Source organism: Saccostrea cucullata, unplaced genomic scaffold (assembly GCF_032062105.1).
Source record: "Saccostrea cucullata isolate Sc308-1 unplaced genomic scaffold, CSIRO_AGI_Scuc_v1 ctg4641, whole genome shotgun sequence".
NCBI lineage: Eukaryota > Metazoa > Mollusca > Bivalvia > Ostreida > Ostreidae > Saccostrea > Saccostrea cuccullata.
The window spans coordinates 1-19,125 of NW_026930625.1; the positions used below are offsets into that span (position 1 = coordinate 1).

General features: G+C 36.1%; 1 protein-coding gene across 1 annotated transcript; it reads right to left on the reverse strand.

Annotated features, from left to right (window-relative positions):
- Positions 1 to 852: 852 nt before the first annotated feature.
- Positions 853 to 18,690, reverse strand: LOC134229352 (neural-cadherin-like; the record flags this gene model as incomplete). The annotated part of the gene is made up of 24 exons (XM_062711103.1): positions 17,348 to 18,690; positions 13,659 to 13,847; positions 13,045 to 13,279; positions 12,734 to 12,748; positions 10,356 to 10,593; positions 9,979 to 10,087; positions 9,597 to 9,708; positions 9,085 to 9,332; positions 8,546 to 8,826; positions 8,161 to 8,278; positions 7,564 to 7,916; positions 6,715 to 7,098; positions 6,248 to 6,448; positions 5,721 to 5,904; positions 5,417 to 5,557; positions 5,073 to 5,179; positions 4,733 to 4,897; positions 4,104 to 4,428; positions 3,442 to 3,896; positions 3,113 to 3,348; positions 2,683 to 2,834; positions 2,235 to 2,477; positions 1,293 to 1,520; positions 853 to 967 (listed from the first exon to the last, which is right to left on the reverse strand). Coding segments are annotated over exons 1-24 (5,873 nt in total), but the record flags the coding sequence as incomplete, so codon positions are not given.
- Between the last annotated feature and the right edge of the window lie 435 nt (positions 18,691 to 19,125).

The following is a 19,125-nucleotide window of genomic DNA, read 5'->3' on the forward strand; positions in this document are numbered from 1 at the left end:
ATGAGAACTACATTGGCTTGCCAGGAGTGACAATTTTGTGGACTTATATCAACTACTATAGGGTCTGACCATTTATACACTTACGTAAAGTACTGCAGAGCTTGCTGGGAACCATATTAACTACTATAGGGTCTGACCATTTATACACTTACGTAAAGTACTGCAGAGCTTGCGGGGAACCATATTAACTACTATAGGGTCTGACCATTTATACTCTTACGTAAAGTACTGCAGAGCTAACTACTATAGGGTCTGACCATTTATACACTTACGTAAAGTACTGCAGAGCTAACTACTATAGGGTCTGACCATTTATACACTTACGTAAAGTACTGCAGAGCCTGCTGGGAACCATATCAACTACTATAGGGTCTGACCATTTATACACTTACGTAAAGTACTGCAGAGCTAACTACTATAGGGTCTGACCATTTATACACTTACATAAAGTACTGCAGAGCCTGCTGGGAACCATATCAACTGCTATAGGGTCTGACAATTTATACACTTACGTAAAGTACTGCAGAGCCTGCTGGGAACCATATCAACTACTATAGGGTCTGACCATTTATACACTTACGTAAAGTACTGCAGAGCCTGCTGGGAACCATATCAACTACTATAGGGTCTGACCATTTATACACTTACATAAAGTACTGCAGAGCCTGCTGGGAACCATATCAACTACTATAGGGTCTGACCATTTATACACTTACGTAAAGTACTGCAGAGCCTGCTGGGAACCATATCAACTACTATAGGGTCTGACCATTTATACACTTACGTAAAGTACTGCAGAGCCTGCTGGGAACCATATCAACTACTATAGGGTCTGACCATTTATACACTTACGTAAAGTACTGCAGAGCTTGCGGGGAACCAAGGAGGGTGAAAGTTTTATCGTCAATATCATCATCGTCCAGGTCTGTGTCCGACACTTGACCGATGTCAATATTACCAAACAGCCCTATAGAAAAAATAATAAAACAGAGGTTATCAAATGAATTCAGAGAAAGCCTGTGACTATAAACAATATAAAAACATCTATTTTTAGTACAATTAATTACATTATTTCAAATAATTGTATCCGAAAATGATTTAATCCAAACTACTAGACAGTGTTCTTCTTAATAAATACAGTAAATAATAACACTTTATGTTTTAAACTGTACAACTTCATCTTTCTTAATCAAATGCTCAATACATGACCTTACAAATGAAAAGCTCAGAAGTCTCTGTCAGTGGTTTTATCCAGTGATATAGACTAAATGAGATATTGACCAATACTCTACCTTTATAATTATATACGTGGATGTTCTGATGCGCGGGGGAGTGGGGGTTATCGTTTTCGTCCCCGATCTCTATGGTCAGGGTACTGGTGGCGGTCCTCCCCAGCGTAGACTGCTCTGGGTGGCCTCTCATGTCCGTCATTTTGATTGGGAGGTAATAGAACTTCTGGTCCTCACGGTTAAAGTTAACTCGTGACCTGATGGTGGCTAGTCCATTTCCATTATCTCCCGCTATCAAAGATGAAATCAAACAGCTTGTATAAAATATTCTCCATAACGGTCATTTTATCAGAAATTACATTATATTACAGCAATTTTGATTATACTGTCACAGTGAAAGATACAGAAATAAGTAGCCATAAATTAAAGCATATCCAGTTGATATATCTGTAACTGTAACTGATTTTGAATATAATCACAATAAAATGTTCAGTCCATAATTATAATAGACAATAGTCAAAGAAATAGCATGTGAATGAGACTTAAGGTATTCAATGTATAACAATCATATTTTGTACCGAAACTTTGATTATTGTCCAAATAATTTCAGTTTGAACTTTACATTGAAGTCTATGGCCAGTGCATATTTTCATAAGATAATGTAAAAATTAATTTGAATTTCAAACAAATCTCGTAGTGGAAATATGCATAACTTCCCTCTTTATTAAATTATGAAATAAAATGAATTATTTACTGCAGAAATTTTGAAAAGTCAAAAATTTCTTCTTTTCATCAAGAGCAGATAACTCTTCAAAAATTTTATATGTGCAAAATGACCATATCCTTACATGTTATCAGTCTTACAGTGAATTTGGTTCATTTCACTTTTATCGTCATCTAGCAATGTGTTTTGAACTAGTTTAATATTATTTGAAATCATTCAGAATCCCTTCATTAGACATAGAATACCTTATAATAAATTAATCTAATAAATTATAGACTTACAGGGACTAAAATCTAATGAGAATTTGTCACAAATGGATGCTATGCACACGGCCTCGAAGGTAAATGGGGCTCCATAAGGGGTACCATCGGGGTCCACTCCGTACAGAGTGGTCACCTGCTGGGGGGGACTGTTCTCCCTGACCTTGGGAACGGGGCCAGGGACAGCCCTGAAGGTCGGGTCCTCGTCATTAATGTCCTTGACATTGATTGTCAAGGTCGCTGTACCAGTGTTAGGGGGGATTCCTGTAAAATCAAGGCTAGTATAACAGCATCCTTTAAACACATCATTAACCAAAATACTGAATAATAACGATTTTATTTTTCCATGCAAAATATTTAACTCTATAAGAGGTAAATTTCAAAATAATCAAGATTTTAAAATTCGGTTAATCTAATTATCTTACACTGATGGAGCCCAATGAAACTAGGAGGAAACATCTAGGCTTACCTCTGTCTATAGCCAGGATCCTGACTACGTGTTTGGTCAGCGTCTCGTGATCCAGGGAATTTTTCAGTGACACTGTTCCATTGTCCCTGTTCTGCGTAATCCTGAAGTAATAGTCCGGCTTCTCACTGATTGGTTTACGGGAAACGTAAAAACTGAAATTTAAAGGAACTTTTATTTACCCATCAAGTTGTATGAAAGATTAATGTATCATGTCAGCATGAACCTGGTCATTCGTTTTAAATTAAGCTGATCAAAGATCATTCAAAATGGCAAGAAATTATTAAATTCATTTTAAACATTCAACAGTTTCTTTTCTCTCCAAGAATGGTTTTTCCTCTATCATGTTGATTCAAGCCAAACTTTGCACTCATTATCAAAACTTTAAATCTTTTAAAACTTATATTATACCGTAAGAGTGAAATAAACTCACTCAAACAATCCATTGATTCCCTCATCTCTATCTGTAGCTCTGAAAGTTGCCAGGATTTCCCCAATATTGAGATCCTCAAACTTAGTGATCTCTACGCTCTGTGGCGTAATTATCGGGATCTCGTCGTTCACGTCAATGATTGTGATCTCAATGTAAGCAATGTCTGTAAATCGGCCATCGCGGACTTCCGCTGTCAGATTAAAGAACCGCTGAGCTGGGTTCTCATAGTCAGGTTTCTAATAGAAACAAAATGAAAAGATGGATAATTAATAAACAAATTTATTTCAAAGTGACTTTTGAAGAAGACCAGTCTTAATAGAGACACTTACGGTGTACACTTCCAGACGCCCATCTCGCCCGTCCACCGTGATCTGGAAATGAGTTCTGTCGTTGACACCGATGAGGTTATAGGACAGCGTGTCATCAATGTCAAGGTCATTAGCCCGGATGGTGAGGATGAGTCCCTCCTGGGTCTCGGGAATCGTCTCTCTGTAAATCTTTTTCTCAAACACAGGCTCGTTGTCGTTTATGTCTTTAATGTTAACGGTTGCAGTGGCAGTGGCTGACAATGAGGGCACTCCTGCATCCTTGGCAATGACCTCAAAAGTGTACACTGGGTGTTTCTCCCGATCAAGGTCCCTCACCGTCGTGTAGACTTCCCCGGTGATGTTGTTAATTCGGAAGGCATCCCGAGGCAGCTGTGTTCCCGCTATGATTTCATAACTGACCTTGGCATTGTTACCTTCATCGTTGTCATTGGCAACAATCGTCATCACCAGAACATCTGTTATCACAGAAAAAAATTATTTATTAAATCATTCTCAATTTAAATGTCTTTCAAAACTAATAAAATTATTTTTTTTTGTGAATTACGAAGTAAATAATGTAAGTTTGATCTCAATAAATTGTGGTATTCTATATACCATCATCAGTATACACTTTATCCTTTAATAAATTTAATCAAATTGATTCAACAAAATAAAGTGTTTACCAGGGTTTGACATTTCATTTACTGAACCAATCAGAGAGTTAGCATCAAACTTGGGTCTGTTGTCGTTGATGTCAAGCGGGAATACACGGACTGTGGCGTAACCAGTCAGGTGTGACTCGGCAGCAGGCTCGTCGATAGCCAGGACGGTGAACTGGTACACCACGCGCCCGTCCGGCTTGTCGCGGTCCAGTTCGCCGTTAATGGTGATGACGCCGGTATTCTTGTCGATGGAGAAGAGACTGTTGATGACGGCATCGTCCTGGGACAGCGAGTACTCTATCAGGTTCTGGGGATTCCTGTTGACGTCCAGATCTGTGGCTTTTACCTAACGAGAACAAAACAATTGGGAATGTTGTTTAACTCATAAACTAGTATGTATGTTCACCCTAATAAGACTTTTAAACAAGTCATTAAAAAGGTAACTATACTTGTCATTTACCAGGAATTTCGATCTTGAAGCATCAATCTTTATTTCTATGACCTGCAGCTGTAGTTTTTCAATATTTTATTTGGTAGCATCCATTTGATGGATTTATCCTTTACACGAATCATTCCTTTACATTGGTCCTACACATGCAGACTACTAGCTAAATTAATTATGGGGTAGATTGGTAGATTTTTTCACTTACTTCGATTAGGACTTGGTTGTAGACTCGACCCTCCTCTAGGGTTCGGATGTCATAGGTGTTCTGGGTAAACTTCGGTGTGTTGTCATTGGTGTCTATAATGGATATTTGTACCATGGTCTGACTGCTAAATTTCCCATCATTCACCACCAGAGTCACATTGTAAACCTGGAAAAAATAAATAGTACAACGATCAATAAACAAATTCATGTACTACTTGAAAATATTCTTGCATATATCTATCAAATGTTTTAACAAAGCAAATTTAGTTCTTTAATTACATATTACCTGATTTCAGTAAAATGCCATGTAGCAAAGTAAGTAATGTTTAGGATGAACTTACATTGGGTTCAGTCTCGTAATCCAGACTTCCGGCGACATAAATTTCTCCAGTTCCGGATTTGACAGCAAAGAGACTGGAGCCGGACAGGGAATATGTGAAAGTGGCCTCTGTCAGAAACGAAAGTAAAGGTTACAAACAGAAAGTTAAAGTTACAAACAGAAAGTAAGTTACAAACAGAAAGTAAAAGTTCACAAAAAGAAAAGTAAAAGTTACAAACAGAAGACAAAAGAAAAGCTATAATCATTACAGTTTAATGCTCATTTCATATTTCTCTATGATCTAAAGATTCAGTATAAGATGAAACCCTATGGTGACTTATCATTTTCTGGGAATGAATCACTCACCGTCTAAATCCTTGGCTGCAATAGTAGTGATGGACTGGCCCGTAAACGAGTCCTCACGTACCGAAGCAAAATACAGACTCTCCTCAAAGTAAGGTTTGTTGTCATTAACATCCTTAATAGAAACTCTTACAACAGCAGAGCCTATATTTAAAAGAAAATCAAGTCAATAAACTGACATAGAACTCACAATGCTCAAAGAAACATTCTACAGCATCAAGATTATTGACATTATGTTGATAATGTGTCAAGTTTTCAAACTAGGAGTAACTGAATTTTATGATTTTTTGTTAAACTTTAAACACACCTGTATTGTGGGCCCCTGAGGTGCCTCTGGATGATGGAGCGCCATCTACAGCGTAAACCTTCAGGATGTAGAAATCCTTAGTCTCCCGGTCAAATTGAACTCGTGTTGTGATCATTCCAGTTGTGGGGTTAATCTCAAACTGATCTGTAGTGGTGCTGCCATCGGGATGGAGGGCATATGTTACCTTTGATTGAAAACAAATAAATTTATCTAAACAATAGTAATGTTTTACTGGCAACATCATCCAAGTTCTGGTTCCATGCGTAACTTATCAGGAAAATTATTTTTAAATGGCCACAATTGTATGAAGTACCATGTGGTATATATTAATTTATTTGATATCACTTGCAACATTATTTTTTAGGATTTGGACATTTCAAACTCTGAGTGGGTATATAATTTTTCTTTATTCTTACAACTTGAATAATGGAAATTTTTTTTCACATCTACTAGGTACATATTTTTTTAACTATGAGAAAATTTTGTACAAAGTCCAGTAAAGTAATATTGACTTTACAAGAACTTACCCTTTTAAAACTCTCGGTTTCATCAGCGTCTATAGCACTAACACTCTGGACCGGGGTCCCTGGATCCTCATTCTCGAGCACGCTCAGTCCTATGTTTCCTGTCTGGGGGTCAATGTTAAGAAATTTTGGAATCTCATCATTAGCATCCTCTACCACAATCTTTGGGTAATTGTCGCTGTTTATGGGTGAGTCGTAAACATTCTGGAATAATGAGATCATGGAAAAATTATTAAATAGAATTCACAAGACTTTGGAAAAAAATTACAAATTGATAGACTTATGCATCATGACTTCGCACAAAGGATTGCAACAAATATCCACATATATGAATTCCTCTGAATCAAATTTTCAAGTATGTCCAAAAAATCTATTCTTTTTAAGCAGTTTTTTACATCATCAATTAAATTACAAAAGTAATTTAGCTTGTACTGAATAAATTAAATTTTCTTTAAGATACATGCACTCACAGAGGCACGGAGATTGAGTGTGTACTCTTTCTGAGTTTCGTAATCCAGGATTTCCAGTATGGTGAGATTGACCGTGTCGGCACCACTCCGGATGATGAACTTCTCCGTTCTGTCCGACAGCTCTGTTTGTCCGTTGTTATTTATGACCATGTTGAAGATCAGGGAAGGATCGGGGATGTTGGTGATACGATTCTGGGCTGACAGTGAGGCAATGACAAAGTTCACGCTCTCTGACTCCTTGACCCTGTACGTCGGATTTATGGGGGTCCAGAGAGGGGGAAGAACTCCGGAGTCTGTCGTGAGGGCAATGTTTACAGTCACATCTGTACTTCGGGGTATAGTACCTTGGTCCGTTGCTGTGGCAACTAATGTGACGCTGGAATCCTACAAAAGCAAAACATGTACAACTTAATGCTATAAATGAAGTGCATAAATGTTCAAGTTATGGTAATAAATACAGTTTGTAATGCAATTCTATTTGATAGGAAATCCTCAAATAATCAATCAAATTTGTAATCATTTACAAGGTAAATAAGAAATTCCTTTAAATTTGAATCACGCTAACAAATTCTGAAGAAGGAAATCAAATTTTTTTATTGTTTGTTTTATAAATATGCATTTGAAAGATGAGTACATTGGTGTATATACTGTATACAATTTTTTGCCCTGTGTTTTGTCCTTTCACATAAAAGTTTTGCCCCATTTTATTGACATAGTTTTGTTTAAGAAATTATACTTTACATTCGCTCCGTTTTAAATTCGCCCAAATGAGAATAGGGCGAAAGTGGCGAAAATATTGTATACAGTATTAAGATGCTATTTTTCAAGAAAGGGTTGCCGCGTACTTACTGGTAGTTGTAGAGAGCCGGCCACTTCAATGTCTCCTGTATCCTGATTTATACTGAACAGGTTGTTAGGGTTAGACTTCAGGGAGTACCTGATGTTAGCGTTATCTCCTAAATCCTTGTCTGTAGCTTTGATTGTCAGGACTTTAGTCCCGTCTGTGGCGGACTTCAGTACACGACCCTCGTATTGAGATTTCCCGAACTCTGGGTTGTTGTCGTTGATGTCTCGGATGGTGACAGGGAATGTACAGTAATCGTCCAGTGGGTTACCTCCCTTGTCCTGTACTTTAACGGTGATGAACAAGTTCTTGGAAGACTGGGTCTCTCGGTCCAGTTTCTCCCTGGTGTAAATTTCACCTAATGACAAAAACAATACATCTCTTAGTGAGTTATTCGTAGCTTTTCTATAAACATAGTTCTAGCAATGCACTGTGGCCATGCTAAACTTCTTTTCAAAAGCAGATGTATGGTACTTTGAATCATTGAAATACATGTGACAGCCATCAGAGGAAAAAATTACCATACCATGTTTAAAGATCAAAGTGCCAAATTAAAAAAAAGGCTGTGTGTATATATCATTACCTTCAATGTATATTCTTACCTGTTGAAGAGTTAATCCTGAAGTAATTTTTTTCCTGGTTGTCGTCCAGTTCCTTGACACTTGTGATGGAGTACACCAGCTTACCATTCTGCCCTCGGTTAGGGTCGACAGCAGTAACCTGAAATACAAAAGGTATATACTGTCTGATTCTAAATATAATAAAAGTCTGAGAGACAGATTTTTAATACAGGTTTTCTGCAATAACAGATGAATCATGTATTCATATGACTTGGAAATTTATGCCAGTAAATTTTCAGGAAATTGGAAACTCTTGTTGTGGCTAAAGTAAAATAGTTTTATTGTCATCTCTCTATAAAATCTGCAGTTCCTGGGAATTAATGTTTCAATACAAATTTGTGTCTGAAATTTTTACTGATCCCCGTACCTTCTGGACCAGCACCCCAGGATCCTGCTCCTCTGTGACGGTCGGCGTATAATTACAATTCACAAACCGAGGCTTGATGTTCTCCTCGTCCTCAATGTTAATCGTGATCAGCGCTGTGCTGCTCCGGATATTCTGAGGAATGCCGCAGCACGACCCGTCGTCCGTGGCCGTCACATTCAAGAAAATCTGGTCCCGGTCTGAGGGTGGAGACTGACCCTGCCTCAGACTGATACGACCCGAAGACGGGTCTATCTCAAAAACATCACTCACTGTACGTCCACCTGTGGAAATCAATTTTTAACTCAATAAGATTTTGATGCTCATTTAAAGATAGTTGAGACATATATAATGAATGTGTCCATTATAAAGAAATTAGTACTTTTTTGAATTTAAGAAGCCTTCTGTTCATATGAGGGATTTTTACAATTTATTTTCCATGCTTTTAAAGCACTTTTATTTCTGAATCAGCACTTTTATATACAAAAAAAATCCTCATTATAGATTGGCTTTAGGTATAATACATGTATGTTAATTCTGACCTTCGAAACTGTAGGTCACTCCGTCTCCGTCCTGGTCCACTGCGCGGACAATGATGACCGTCGAGCCAGATGGGGCATTTCCCATCAGAGTGGCGACTTTATTGTCATCAAATTCCGGGGCTTGGTCGTTTGTGTTTGTTGTTGTGATAATCACACGGGCCTTAGCAGTTCGTGGGTTAACTCCATTGTCCGAAGCTATCACTTTAAATTCATAGTAATGAGGGAATTTTCGGTCGTAATCCAGGGTCCTGAAATAAAGTTTTCATACATGAAAATACAGGCACAGAGCAGCCAAAACATTTGTTAATTAAAAGATAGCAAGAAAATAAACACTAACAGATTTAATATGTTGAGCTCTATAGAGTTTGAATTTTCATTCTCTTGGAATGATTGTGAAAAACCTGTTAGTTCACTTCAGATATCCTACTATGATCTACAATCAATAATTCCGATGACCCAGCGTGACCTACCCGATCTACAACAAATAATTATGATGACCCAGCGTGACTTACCCATTAGTACGGATGACTCCCACTTGTGTGTTGCCGGCCGTAGTGATTGAGAACGTGGGATCGGTCAGGGTGTATGACAGAACAGTGCTGCCATCTTTGTCTGAGGCAGATACTGAAAGAAAAAGATTTGGTAAGTATAAAATTGACAGTCATTGCTGTACATGCATGCTTCCTTTACAAAAGAAAAAAATTTCCTTGTCTTTCACATATAAAAGGTCTTTATTAAATACAATGTCATGTACTATGTAGGATCTATGCCTTTTATATAACACTTCATTCAATGGCCACATGTATTTCAGAATTTCGTTTTTTAGACATACATTTATGTAGCTTTTAAAGAAGTCTGGTTTTAATACAGATGAATTTGTTTTGGTGGATGTACCTTCAATGACGGAGGTTCCTTTAGGAATGTCTTCCTTCACTGTGGCTGTGAACGTGGATTTACTGAAGAGGGGAGCGTACTCATTTCTGTCCAGCAGAGTCACTCTCAGCTTAAACACAATAAATATCAAATTAAATAATGTCTGAATGTTGTACTATGAATAGATGATAATATTTATTTCCTCTATATCCATGAAGGTATCAGAACCTTGATAATAAATAAGATTTACAAGAATACAATAAAATCAAATAAGACAACGCTTGAATGTTGTACTATGAGTGGTTGGCATTATTTGTTTCTCTTATCAACATGTAAGTCAGAGGACCTTTTAATAATGAATCAACTTAAGATTTACGTGACTACACAGAACTCCTTACCCGTACGTCACTGCTACCCCCCGACACTGTGTCTGCGGCTCTGACCGTCAAATTAAATTCTCTGCTGTCCGTCTCGTAATCCAGTGTTCTAAGGGTCTTCACCATTCCTTGGTCGATGGCAAACCTTGTAGATATCGCGGTGTCCGACTCGTACACAGAGTATATGATGGTGCCACCCACCTGGAAATTCTTAGCCTGGATTGAAACTTTGTTTCCATCCGCATCAAAAGCCTGGAATCTATCAACAGAGTTCAGAAAAAAAATTAGAATGGAATTTATTTCAGCAATCCTTGGTGCTTGTTAACATTTATTTTGTTCAATCAGGCTAATTCAGAATTTATACCTAGTTTCTATAATTTAAATTTTATGTATATTTGAATATACACTGTATATGTATAATTTTTTTGTTTCAAATAACAAAACAGGCTAGGCCCCCATGCATCAAACAATGTACAGTACAATTGTTTGTTTAAAAATCATTAGAATGGACATTTTCATTTCTTTAGGGGTAAGCATTTAAAAAAAAGCATTCTGTTTTCAAATTCAAATCTTTATAGAAATATATTTTTTTTTATTCAAAAACATTGTGTCACTTCAATGATTCTGAAAAGCAGAATTGTTAATCTAAATATATTGAGTACATCCTTCTTCAAATAAGTAACAAAACACCCACTTGGACCACAGTAACTCATAACATAACACAATTACCTGCCTGAAATGATGCCATACAATATTTTTATATAAACATGTAGTTTGGCAGGCAGATAATACTACAGCAACAATCATACCATCATACATAAATTTGTTAATTTACATTCTGGATTTCTGGTTATTGTGTAAAACAAACAATTTCTGTAAAACTCTGAATTATTTCTGATTACTTGTATAAACTCTGTATGTTAACAGTTCCAACCGAAACATCATGCAATAAACAAGAACAGATGAATGCGTTGTAAATTACTGAAGCAGTGCAGAAAACAGAACAAGAGGGAATAAACCATCTTCACATAGATCAGGTCAGCAGGCTGAAGATGGGAGAAAAGGGAGAAATTCTCTGGGAGATGATATGGATATGAATTGTATAGCGTTTATTTTTCATTCAAAATGGGCTTTATCAAATAAAGAAATAAATGACAAAGAAAACCCCATAAGCTGAATGAGTCAGATGTGTATTGGCTTGAAGATATTCTACAATTGTCAACTCTTGTTCCTTTGTTTATAGTTTCCATTGGCTTAACATTTACAAAGTAAAACATTTCCTAATGCATCAAGTTCTTGTTAACACATCTATTTGTCACGTTCTGAGAATTCCTTTTTATCTGTCTGTCACTACATTTTCCTTGTGTTTATACTGACAAGCAAGCTTTTATTAGCATTCAGGTCTTTAAACTCATCAAGTTAATTTAATTGACAAGTGATCCTCAATTTTACTCTTAATTACCTTTCCCATGTTTACAACTACTGATATACAAGTTTAGTTTAAAATATATCATTTGGATTCTAAATTTAAAAATACTTCATAGCTACTAACAAAGCTAGTGAAGTACATTGTCTGAATATAGTTCAGTATATTTTTGTATATTTTATAAATGTACATATTTTTACATAGTATACTGGAAGCTAAAATTCCTCTTGGTACTCAAGAGTAGATTCAATTAGTGGATATGTAAATTTTTAAAATCATTTTATAGTATACAGGTAAACATATTATTATATTTAATACATGTACATTTCATGTTTCATTTTACAGTTGAATATACAAAGTTGATATGAAAGAATTCAACTTTATTTCATTATCATTATAAATCAAATAAATTATTTGTTTCTATAGTAATGTAATGCAACATTTTATGTCCATTTATCAATGTATCGGTTATTATTTGTGAGTTTTCCATTTTTATTTCATATACATTAGATTGTTTAGTTCCAAACTGTAATTTTCAAAAAATCAAAAGGAACAGAGAAAACCTACTCTACTAAGTATTGTCACACAGAATTTAGTAGCAAATCCATTCTAGAGTCACTTGAAAACAAATATATGTTACTATCACACATGCACTTTTTAAAAATTTTAGATATTCACATAGCAGAATTTACCGTGTCTGCAATTGGTCCAAAATAATATATGCCAAAGTCATAAACATGGTTGGCAATGTCAATTATAAAGTGCATAAAATCACATTTATCAAGAAAAATATGTTACTGTTCATTTTACAAAGATTTAATTAAGGTTGATGTAAGGGTTGGGGAAGGTAAAATATGTGGTAGTCTGAGGTTATAATGTATTTAGAAAATTTCACAGTGTCTTGGATAATGTTATATTTCTCTGTTTATACAAATTCTACATGGGGAGGAAATAGTTAGGGTTTGTTTTGTACCTGTTTTCAGAGGCACTGAAAGACAACAAAAAGAAAACTAAAGGATAAACATATCACTGATAATTCAATTAATTTATCCAATGCAAAGGATGACTTTTTTCACTAGCTACATACATGTATTAAACATGATGAGAAAAAATAAAAACAACTAATACAATAACCAATAAAATTACAACAGACATAAAGAGAAAATAATAGCAAACTTTGTCTTTCACTTTAAAGCGAATCACTTGCTGTACGACAAGAACCATATTTATTAATAAAATAAAAATGTGTACATTGACTGATAAGGATCAATGTTAGATACTTACGCTTGATCTACTTGGTCCGACTCCTCAACCGAGGCCTCGTAATACGAGGAGAAGAACTGGGGCGGCCTCTGTCCTCGCCGGATGTTGATGTTGACCGGGCCGGTCTTTTGTTGGGTCTCTGCCTTAGAGTCGATGGCGTACACTTTGATGACATAGTCCAGACCACTAGTTATCACCTCCGTCGTCCGGATAACACCGGTGTCCTGTACAACCTCAAAATAAGGACTACTGCCAACTAAAAAAAAAGAATTTCAAAAGTGTAGAAAGATTTTTCTGATATTGCTTCATTGCATTACTATAGTACATGTATCAATATAGGATTATTTAAGCAATGTTGATCTTTACAACGCGGGTTCGAATCCCACTGTGGGACGTGGAGACAGGTCCTTCGGATGAGACAGTATAAACAGAGATCCCATGTCGCAGTAGGTGCTGGCATGAAAAAGATCCCTGATGTTCAATCGACCTATGTGCTGAGTATAGGACAAAATTTGCAGCTCTCCACCAGCAAGTGGTGGTGTCTCCATATGAGTGAAATATCCTCGAAAGGGACGTTAAGCAATATACAATAAATCAATCTAACATTAACATGATTAAGAAGCTTAATAACGTACCATTCTCTTTGAAGTACTTGACAGCACCTGGACCCCCGTCAACATCCTCCGCCTGGATCTGGAATACGGACACCCCCGCCTGAGCATCGGTTGCCACAACAGCCAGGTAGGGGACGGGCTTTGTGATAAATCGGGGAGGTTCATCATTCACATCTTGTACATTAGCAGTCACCTCTACTTGCTGCAAAACTGTAAGACGGAAATTATTAATTTACAAACAATACAGTATATCCTTTGAAAAATTATCAAAATTATTTAATACATGTTGGTGAAATCTAATAAATTAAGATTATTAATTTCTTTAGAACTTCATATTTAGTAATTTACCAGTAGTTCTAAATATCTGACGTTTTCCTGGCTTTTTTTGCAATTTTCATATTTTACGTGCCAGGAAAACGTCAGATATTTCACAGCTGTAAGTGAAATTCTATTGACAGTGGATGGTGATCAGTTATCAATTATGAAGCCAGAGTTCAACCAGTGTCAACCGTCTAAATGAAGGTTCAATATATTCAGTTAACATGATGAGGAGAAATACTGCGACCTAAAACATTAGCAGTCAAGGTGATTGTATAATGTTCCAAACTTAATTAATCTGTGATTAACTGTTAGGATAAATTAAAAAGAATGAAATCATTTGCATATTAACATTAAAAGTTATTTACATTCCGGTCTTAGGATAGTTGACACGGAGGATGCAGCAGATCAAAACCAACAGGAAAAGAAAGAGAGGATGCTAAATTTCAAACGATGACGGAAGCGTGAAGATATCCGGAAATTAATAACCGACCGCTAAACTCGCTAAGATTTTTTTTCATTCTTTTATTTTTCTTTTTATAAATGCCAATAAGAATTATTTTTACTCATTCAGTATAAATTGCTTCTGACTCTCACTTACACGTCTAAGTTGATTTGAAGAAAAAAAATAGAGGTGATCAAATAGACAAAAACTTTTCTTTTTAACACTATAGAAATTATCACAAAATATAATCTTTTAAATTTTCTATTACAAAGACATTTTAGATTGCACTTAATCACTTGTTAAGACGTGCAGTGAACCAAGACGGAAGTCACATTTTTTCTGCATGTTTCGAGTTTCATTAGAAAGGAATGTGTTTTGATTACGTATTATTGCGTTTCCAAATTTAAACATTAAATAAACTCTTTCATTCCTTATTTACAAAGTGATTGACATGTGAAAGACTTTCTGTTCAACAAACAATAGTTACTATGAAAAAAGAAAGACTTCTACTCTGACTCTGAGCATCGGAAATTGAGAGAAAAAAAATAGTGGGGGCAGTTTTTCTTTATATACTGAAGTCTTGATCAAAAATACATTATTTCTCAAAAATTTGCTATATTTTGAGATCAAGTAACATTTTCTCTCTCCCGCTTTCTCTCTCCATTTATAAAAGCTATAAGATCTATATATATGCATTTTGTGAAATATTTTAACACGGATCGACATAATTATATCTCTTGAAAACGGCATGAATTTATACAAAGAATCTCATTTTAATTATGTTCACCTTTTACAATAAAAAAAGTTTCTTTTATCAATATTCTGTCGGAGGGTAAAACCTAACCCGTTAGGACACAATAATTATAAGCTTTATATTGATATGGTCATTTTATTGTGGCTCACCAGACAGGGCGATTATACACCTTTACATTACTTATTTTTACAACACGCACGTGTTAGAGAAAGTGTAACCTATCTGATATTTGTCACATATAAATCAATGATCTCTTTGTCTACGTATAAAGCAGTCTAACTTTGTCCAAAATTGTTTAGCGTAATAAAGTATCTATTTCAATTTTTCGTATAAAATTTCGCCTACATAGATTTAATCCATCAAATTTCTAAAATTCAATATCCGTTATTAAGGTGTCAAAAGTATCTGAATAATTAATGGCTTGTTTTATAAAACAGGGGGTATTCAATGTTTCATCTGATGCTGGGGTCAGTCCACTGCACCGACAGTACGACACGCAAAGACGTATCCACTTCAAATATTCGAACTGGTTGACAGGAAATTCTCTGAATGGCCTCTTGGTCAATGTTTATTCGACACATTAAAAGCTAATAAAAGGTGAAAATATTAAGCTTCAATGGCATTGTGAGTCACAGGGTGGATTAATACAACGACGAAAGTTGTAAACAGCTTACGTTTAGTCGCTGACAGGGTAATACTTATACCCAGAGTATCAGAGATTTATACATATATACCGATAGATACCAAATATATACGTATACACTAGATAAAGCCAAGAAAAACTTCAGCGGTTTGTGGCGGGGGGGGGGGGGGGTAGATAAAGTTAGAATAAATCCAGAAAAACGTAAATGCATTTAAATCTTCATGTACATGCATGTTCTAAAGAATAAAAATTGATGCTCCACATAGCAGTAGCAGGGTGAACATGCATATTTTTATTTTTTGAATGGATTGTTTGTGTTCTCAGAAAAGACATTTTATGGTGGTCACACCGATCAATTAACAGATCAAAGTAGATCATTATCACAGATAGGAATTTCCCTACAAGGCAGTTATAGGCAAGACACTGGTGTCCACTGATAGATCTATATGTATAGCCCACAGATAACGTGTTTACACTACTGGGGCTGTGTTTCAGAAAGGATAGAATTTTAGTGTCTAAAACATCGACATGAAAAGAAAACCTTGACAGAAAAAGTTTTTCCAGAACACTACAAAAGCCAGCATGCATTGATAAGGAGACATACAAACCTTTCCAGTCAGCTTAATATAAAATACAATTTGTATACATCAATCAGTAGTGTTCAGATTCCTATTGCATGGAGCTTCTCAGTTCTACATGTATTAGGGAAATTAATTGTAACCTTATTAGTCATGATTTAACAGAGTTTTCTCTACGATATTAAGTCTTCTAGTTGTTTATTACACAGTTTTAGAAGAATTATCATGCTATAATCTGATCCATCCCACACAATTCATCAAAGATTTTTAAAATTCTTGTCGATTGGTTTTGTGTAATAATAGTGTAGATATGTAAATACACAGTGATAGCTATCTACTTAGAGCTGGTATTACCTGAGACAGAATGGGGACGTGTAGATTTGTCTTCTAATCGTGACAAAGAGGATTTAGGGTTCTCATCATTTAAACAAACCAGTTCCTGAATCTAAGGATCTTTTTACTATAAATGATCCTGAAGGAACTAACCTACCTGTAACAGACCAATTTTACTATACTGATCTACACTTGTATTACTTGGCATCGTATTTTCTTCTTTTCTCCCAATGACAATATATGAAGTCGAACTTTTCAATATATTCCCACATTACAAAAGCGTTCTGTGGCCCTTAAGGTCAAAGAAAACGAATACAATTATATCGACACTTTTTTGTGCGCTTTTAAATATATATGACGAGAGGTATTTGAAAGGAATTTCTGTAGTCAATATCTGAATTGCAACTCGAAAGATTTTAATTAATATATAACGAAATTTTGAAACGGCCTTACTAAAGTCTGTTAGCCTGGTTATAATTATATAAGTATACAAACAAATCTGTGCAAAGAGTTTGTGTGCAGACATAAGATCTGTTTAGATGGTTAATTTTTTGTGAAGATTCCAACAGCGGGCACCTGCTATTTGTGACCCCGTTAGATGACGTTACGTGACGTAACAGATTATGTGACGTTATATACCTGTGTCGTCGTCCCGTCGTTTGACATCAATGTTTATGACGTGCTGCCTGACCCCACCGTAATCGTAGTCAAGTTTGGCATCAGATTTTAAGGTCACTTCTCCAGTTGTTTGGTCAATCACAAAAATGTCTTCCGGGACTGAAGAACGGATCTCAAACCGGACTTGGGTCCCCTGGGGTTGTCCAGAATCCACCGTAAACAGTACCCCCACCGCATTCTCGTCTATAGGCACCGTCGTCTGTTGTTTAGGAACGTTAATTTGTCGTTTGATTCGGAGAGCGTGAGAATCTACATTGTTTGACAGATCTTGTTCAAATTTGGCAGTAAGGTGTTTTGACCTCGGGTTATTTTTTGACACTGATGGCAAATTTGTATTTTGCATGTGAGGTTTGTCAACAAACAGAACCTCAATATTAGTATGACCAGTGATTGCACTACCAACTTTGGATAAAAGGGTAAAATAAAATGCACGGTTTGGAGGGAACTCTTTGTTCGAAACAACATGGATTTCGTTATTAAACTCACTGGGTACAATTTTAAAAGAATCCGAATAAAATCCCGTTAAAACAAACTTTTGTTGTGGTACTTTGTGTACAGGGATAGTGATGACTGGCCCTGGTTTGCCTTTGGTCACTACATACCCTGTATAGAGTCTCTCAGAGAACACATCTTCTGAAGGGGCAACATGCATCACAAACGTCCTTTTAGTGGGGACATTATCGTAACAGTTAGAGTGAGATATGACGGTCAGCTTGTAACTCTGACCCACACGATGGGGGACAGCCCTTCTAAGGACCAGGTCCCCGCGGTCAGTCAGGACAAAATTGTCATAAAAATCCCCATAGGGATCCCTGGTTCTCAGTTGTAGGTCAGATTTACTACAACCTAGTTTTAATATTTTGTACCCGATGTCAGCTTTGTTTGGAACTATAACAGGTATGGTGGGTTCCGAAGTCACAGAATGAAAGAGAGTGAACACAATAGTCGTTATAATACAACACATACAGGTAATATTTGTAAACTGTACAGACTCCGCCATTTTGAATGTGTTTACACCGTAGTACGGCGATCCAAAGCTAATTAGAAATCAATAACCAGGTAAAATCTACCTGATTCTGACCACGAAAGGTAGAACACAAAAAAAATATCACTATATCTCCAAACGATTGTCCGAAAATCGAAGTTCCTTCATATCACATTATGAAACTCCCTTCCTGTGTAATTCAAAAACGATGACAAATTGGTATGAATAATCTCCCACGACCGTTAGAGAAGTGAAGCGCGTCCTACCTGTGGTCACGCCTGACTGATTCTGTCCCGGAGAAAGCGGCCCCTGTAGCACTGTACGCCGTAACAACACCACATTCCTCAGGGAGTCCCAAAACACCGGCGTCTGGGTCAAGGTGTTTATACGACACCGGGAATGTAGTCCTTTTTTCATTATTCTGAACATTTTGACAGATTTTATTTGTAGAATTTAATCAATGTTTCAGTAGGGAGATTATAATTTACTTTACGTACAGTAGATCTATATCCGGCACATACAGTCAATTCAGAAAATCACTTGAAAACCGGACAACATTTCAATGGAATAAAATAATGTTAAATTCAACAAAAACATTTATTATAACTAAATAATTTTATTATAAGAGAGAACTTTGGTTGGCATTTGGATTTCAAAAAAAAAAAATGACGGAATTGATTTATATTTATTTCAAATTAAAAAAATTAGAGGTTGTTTTCTTTGGATCTATTTAAAACTCTTATGGAAAGATTTC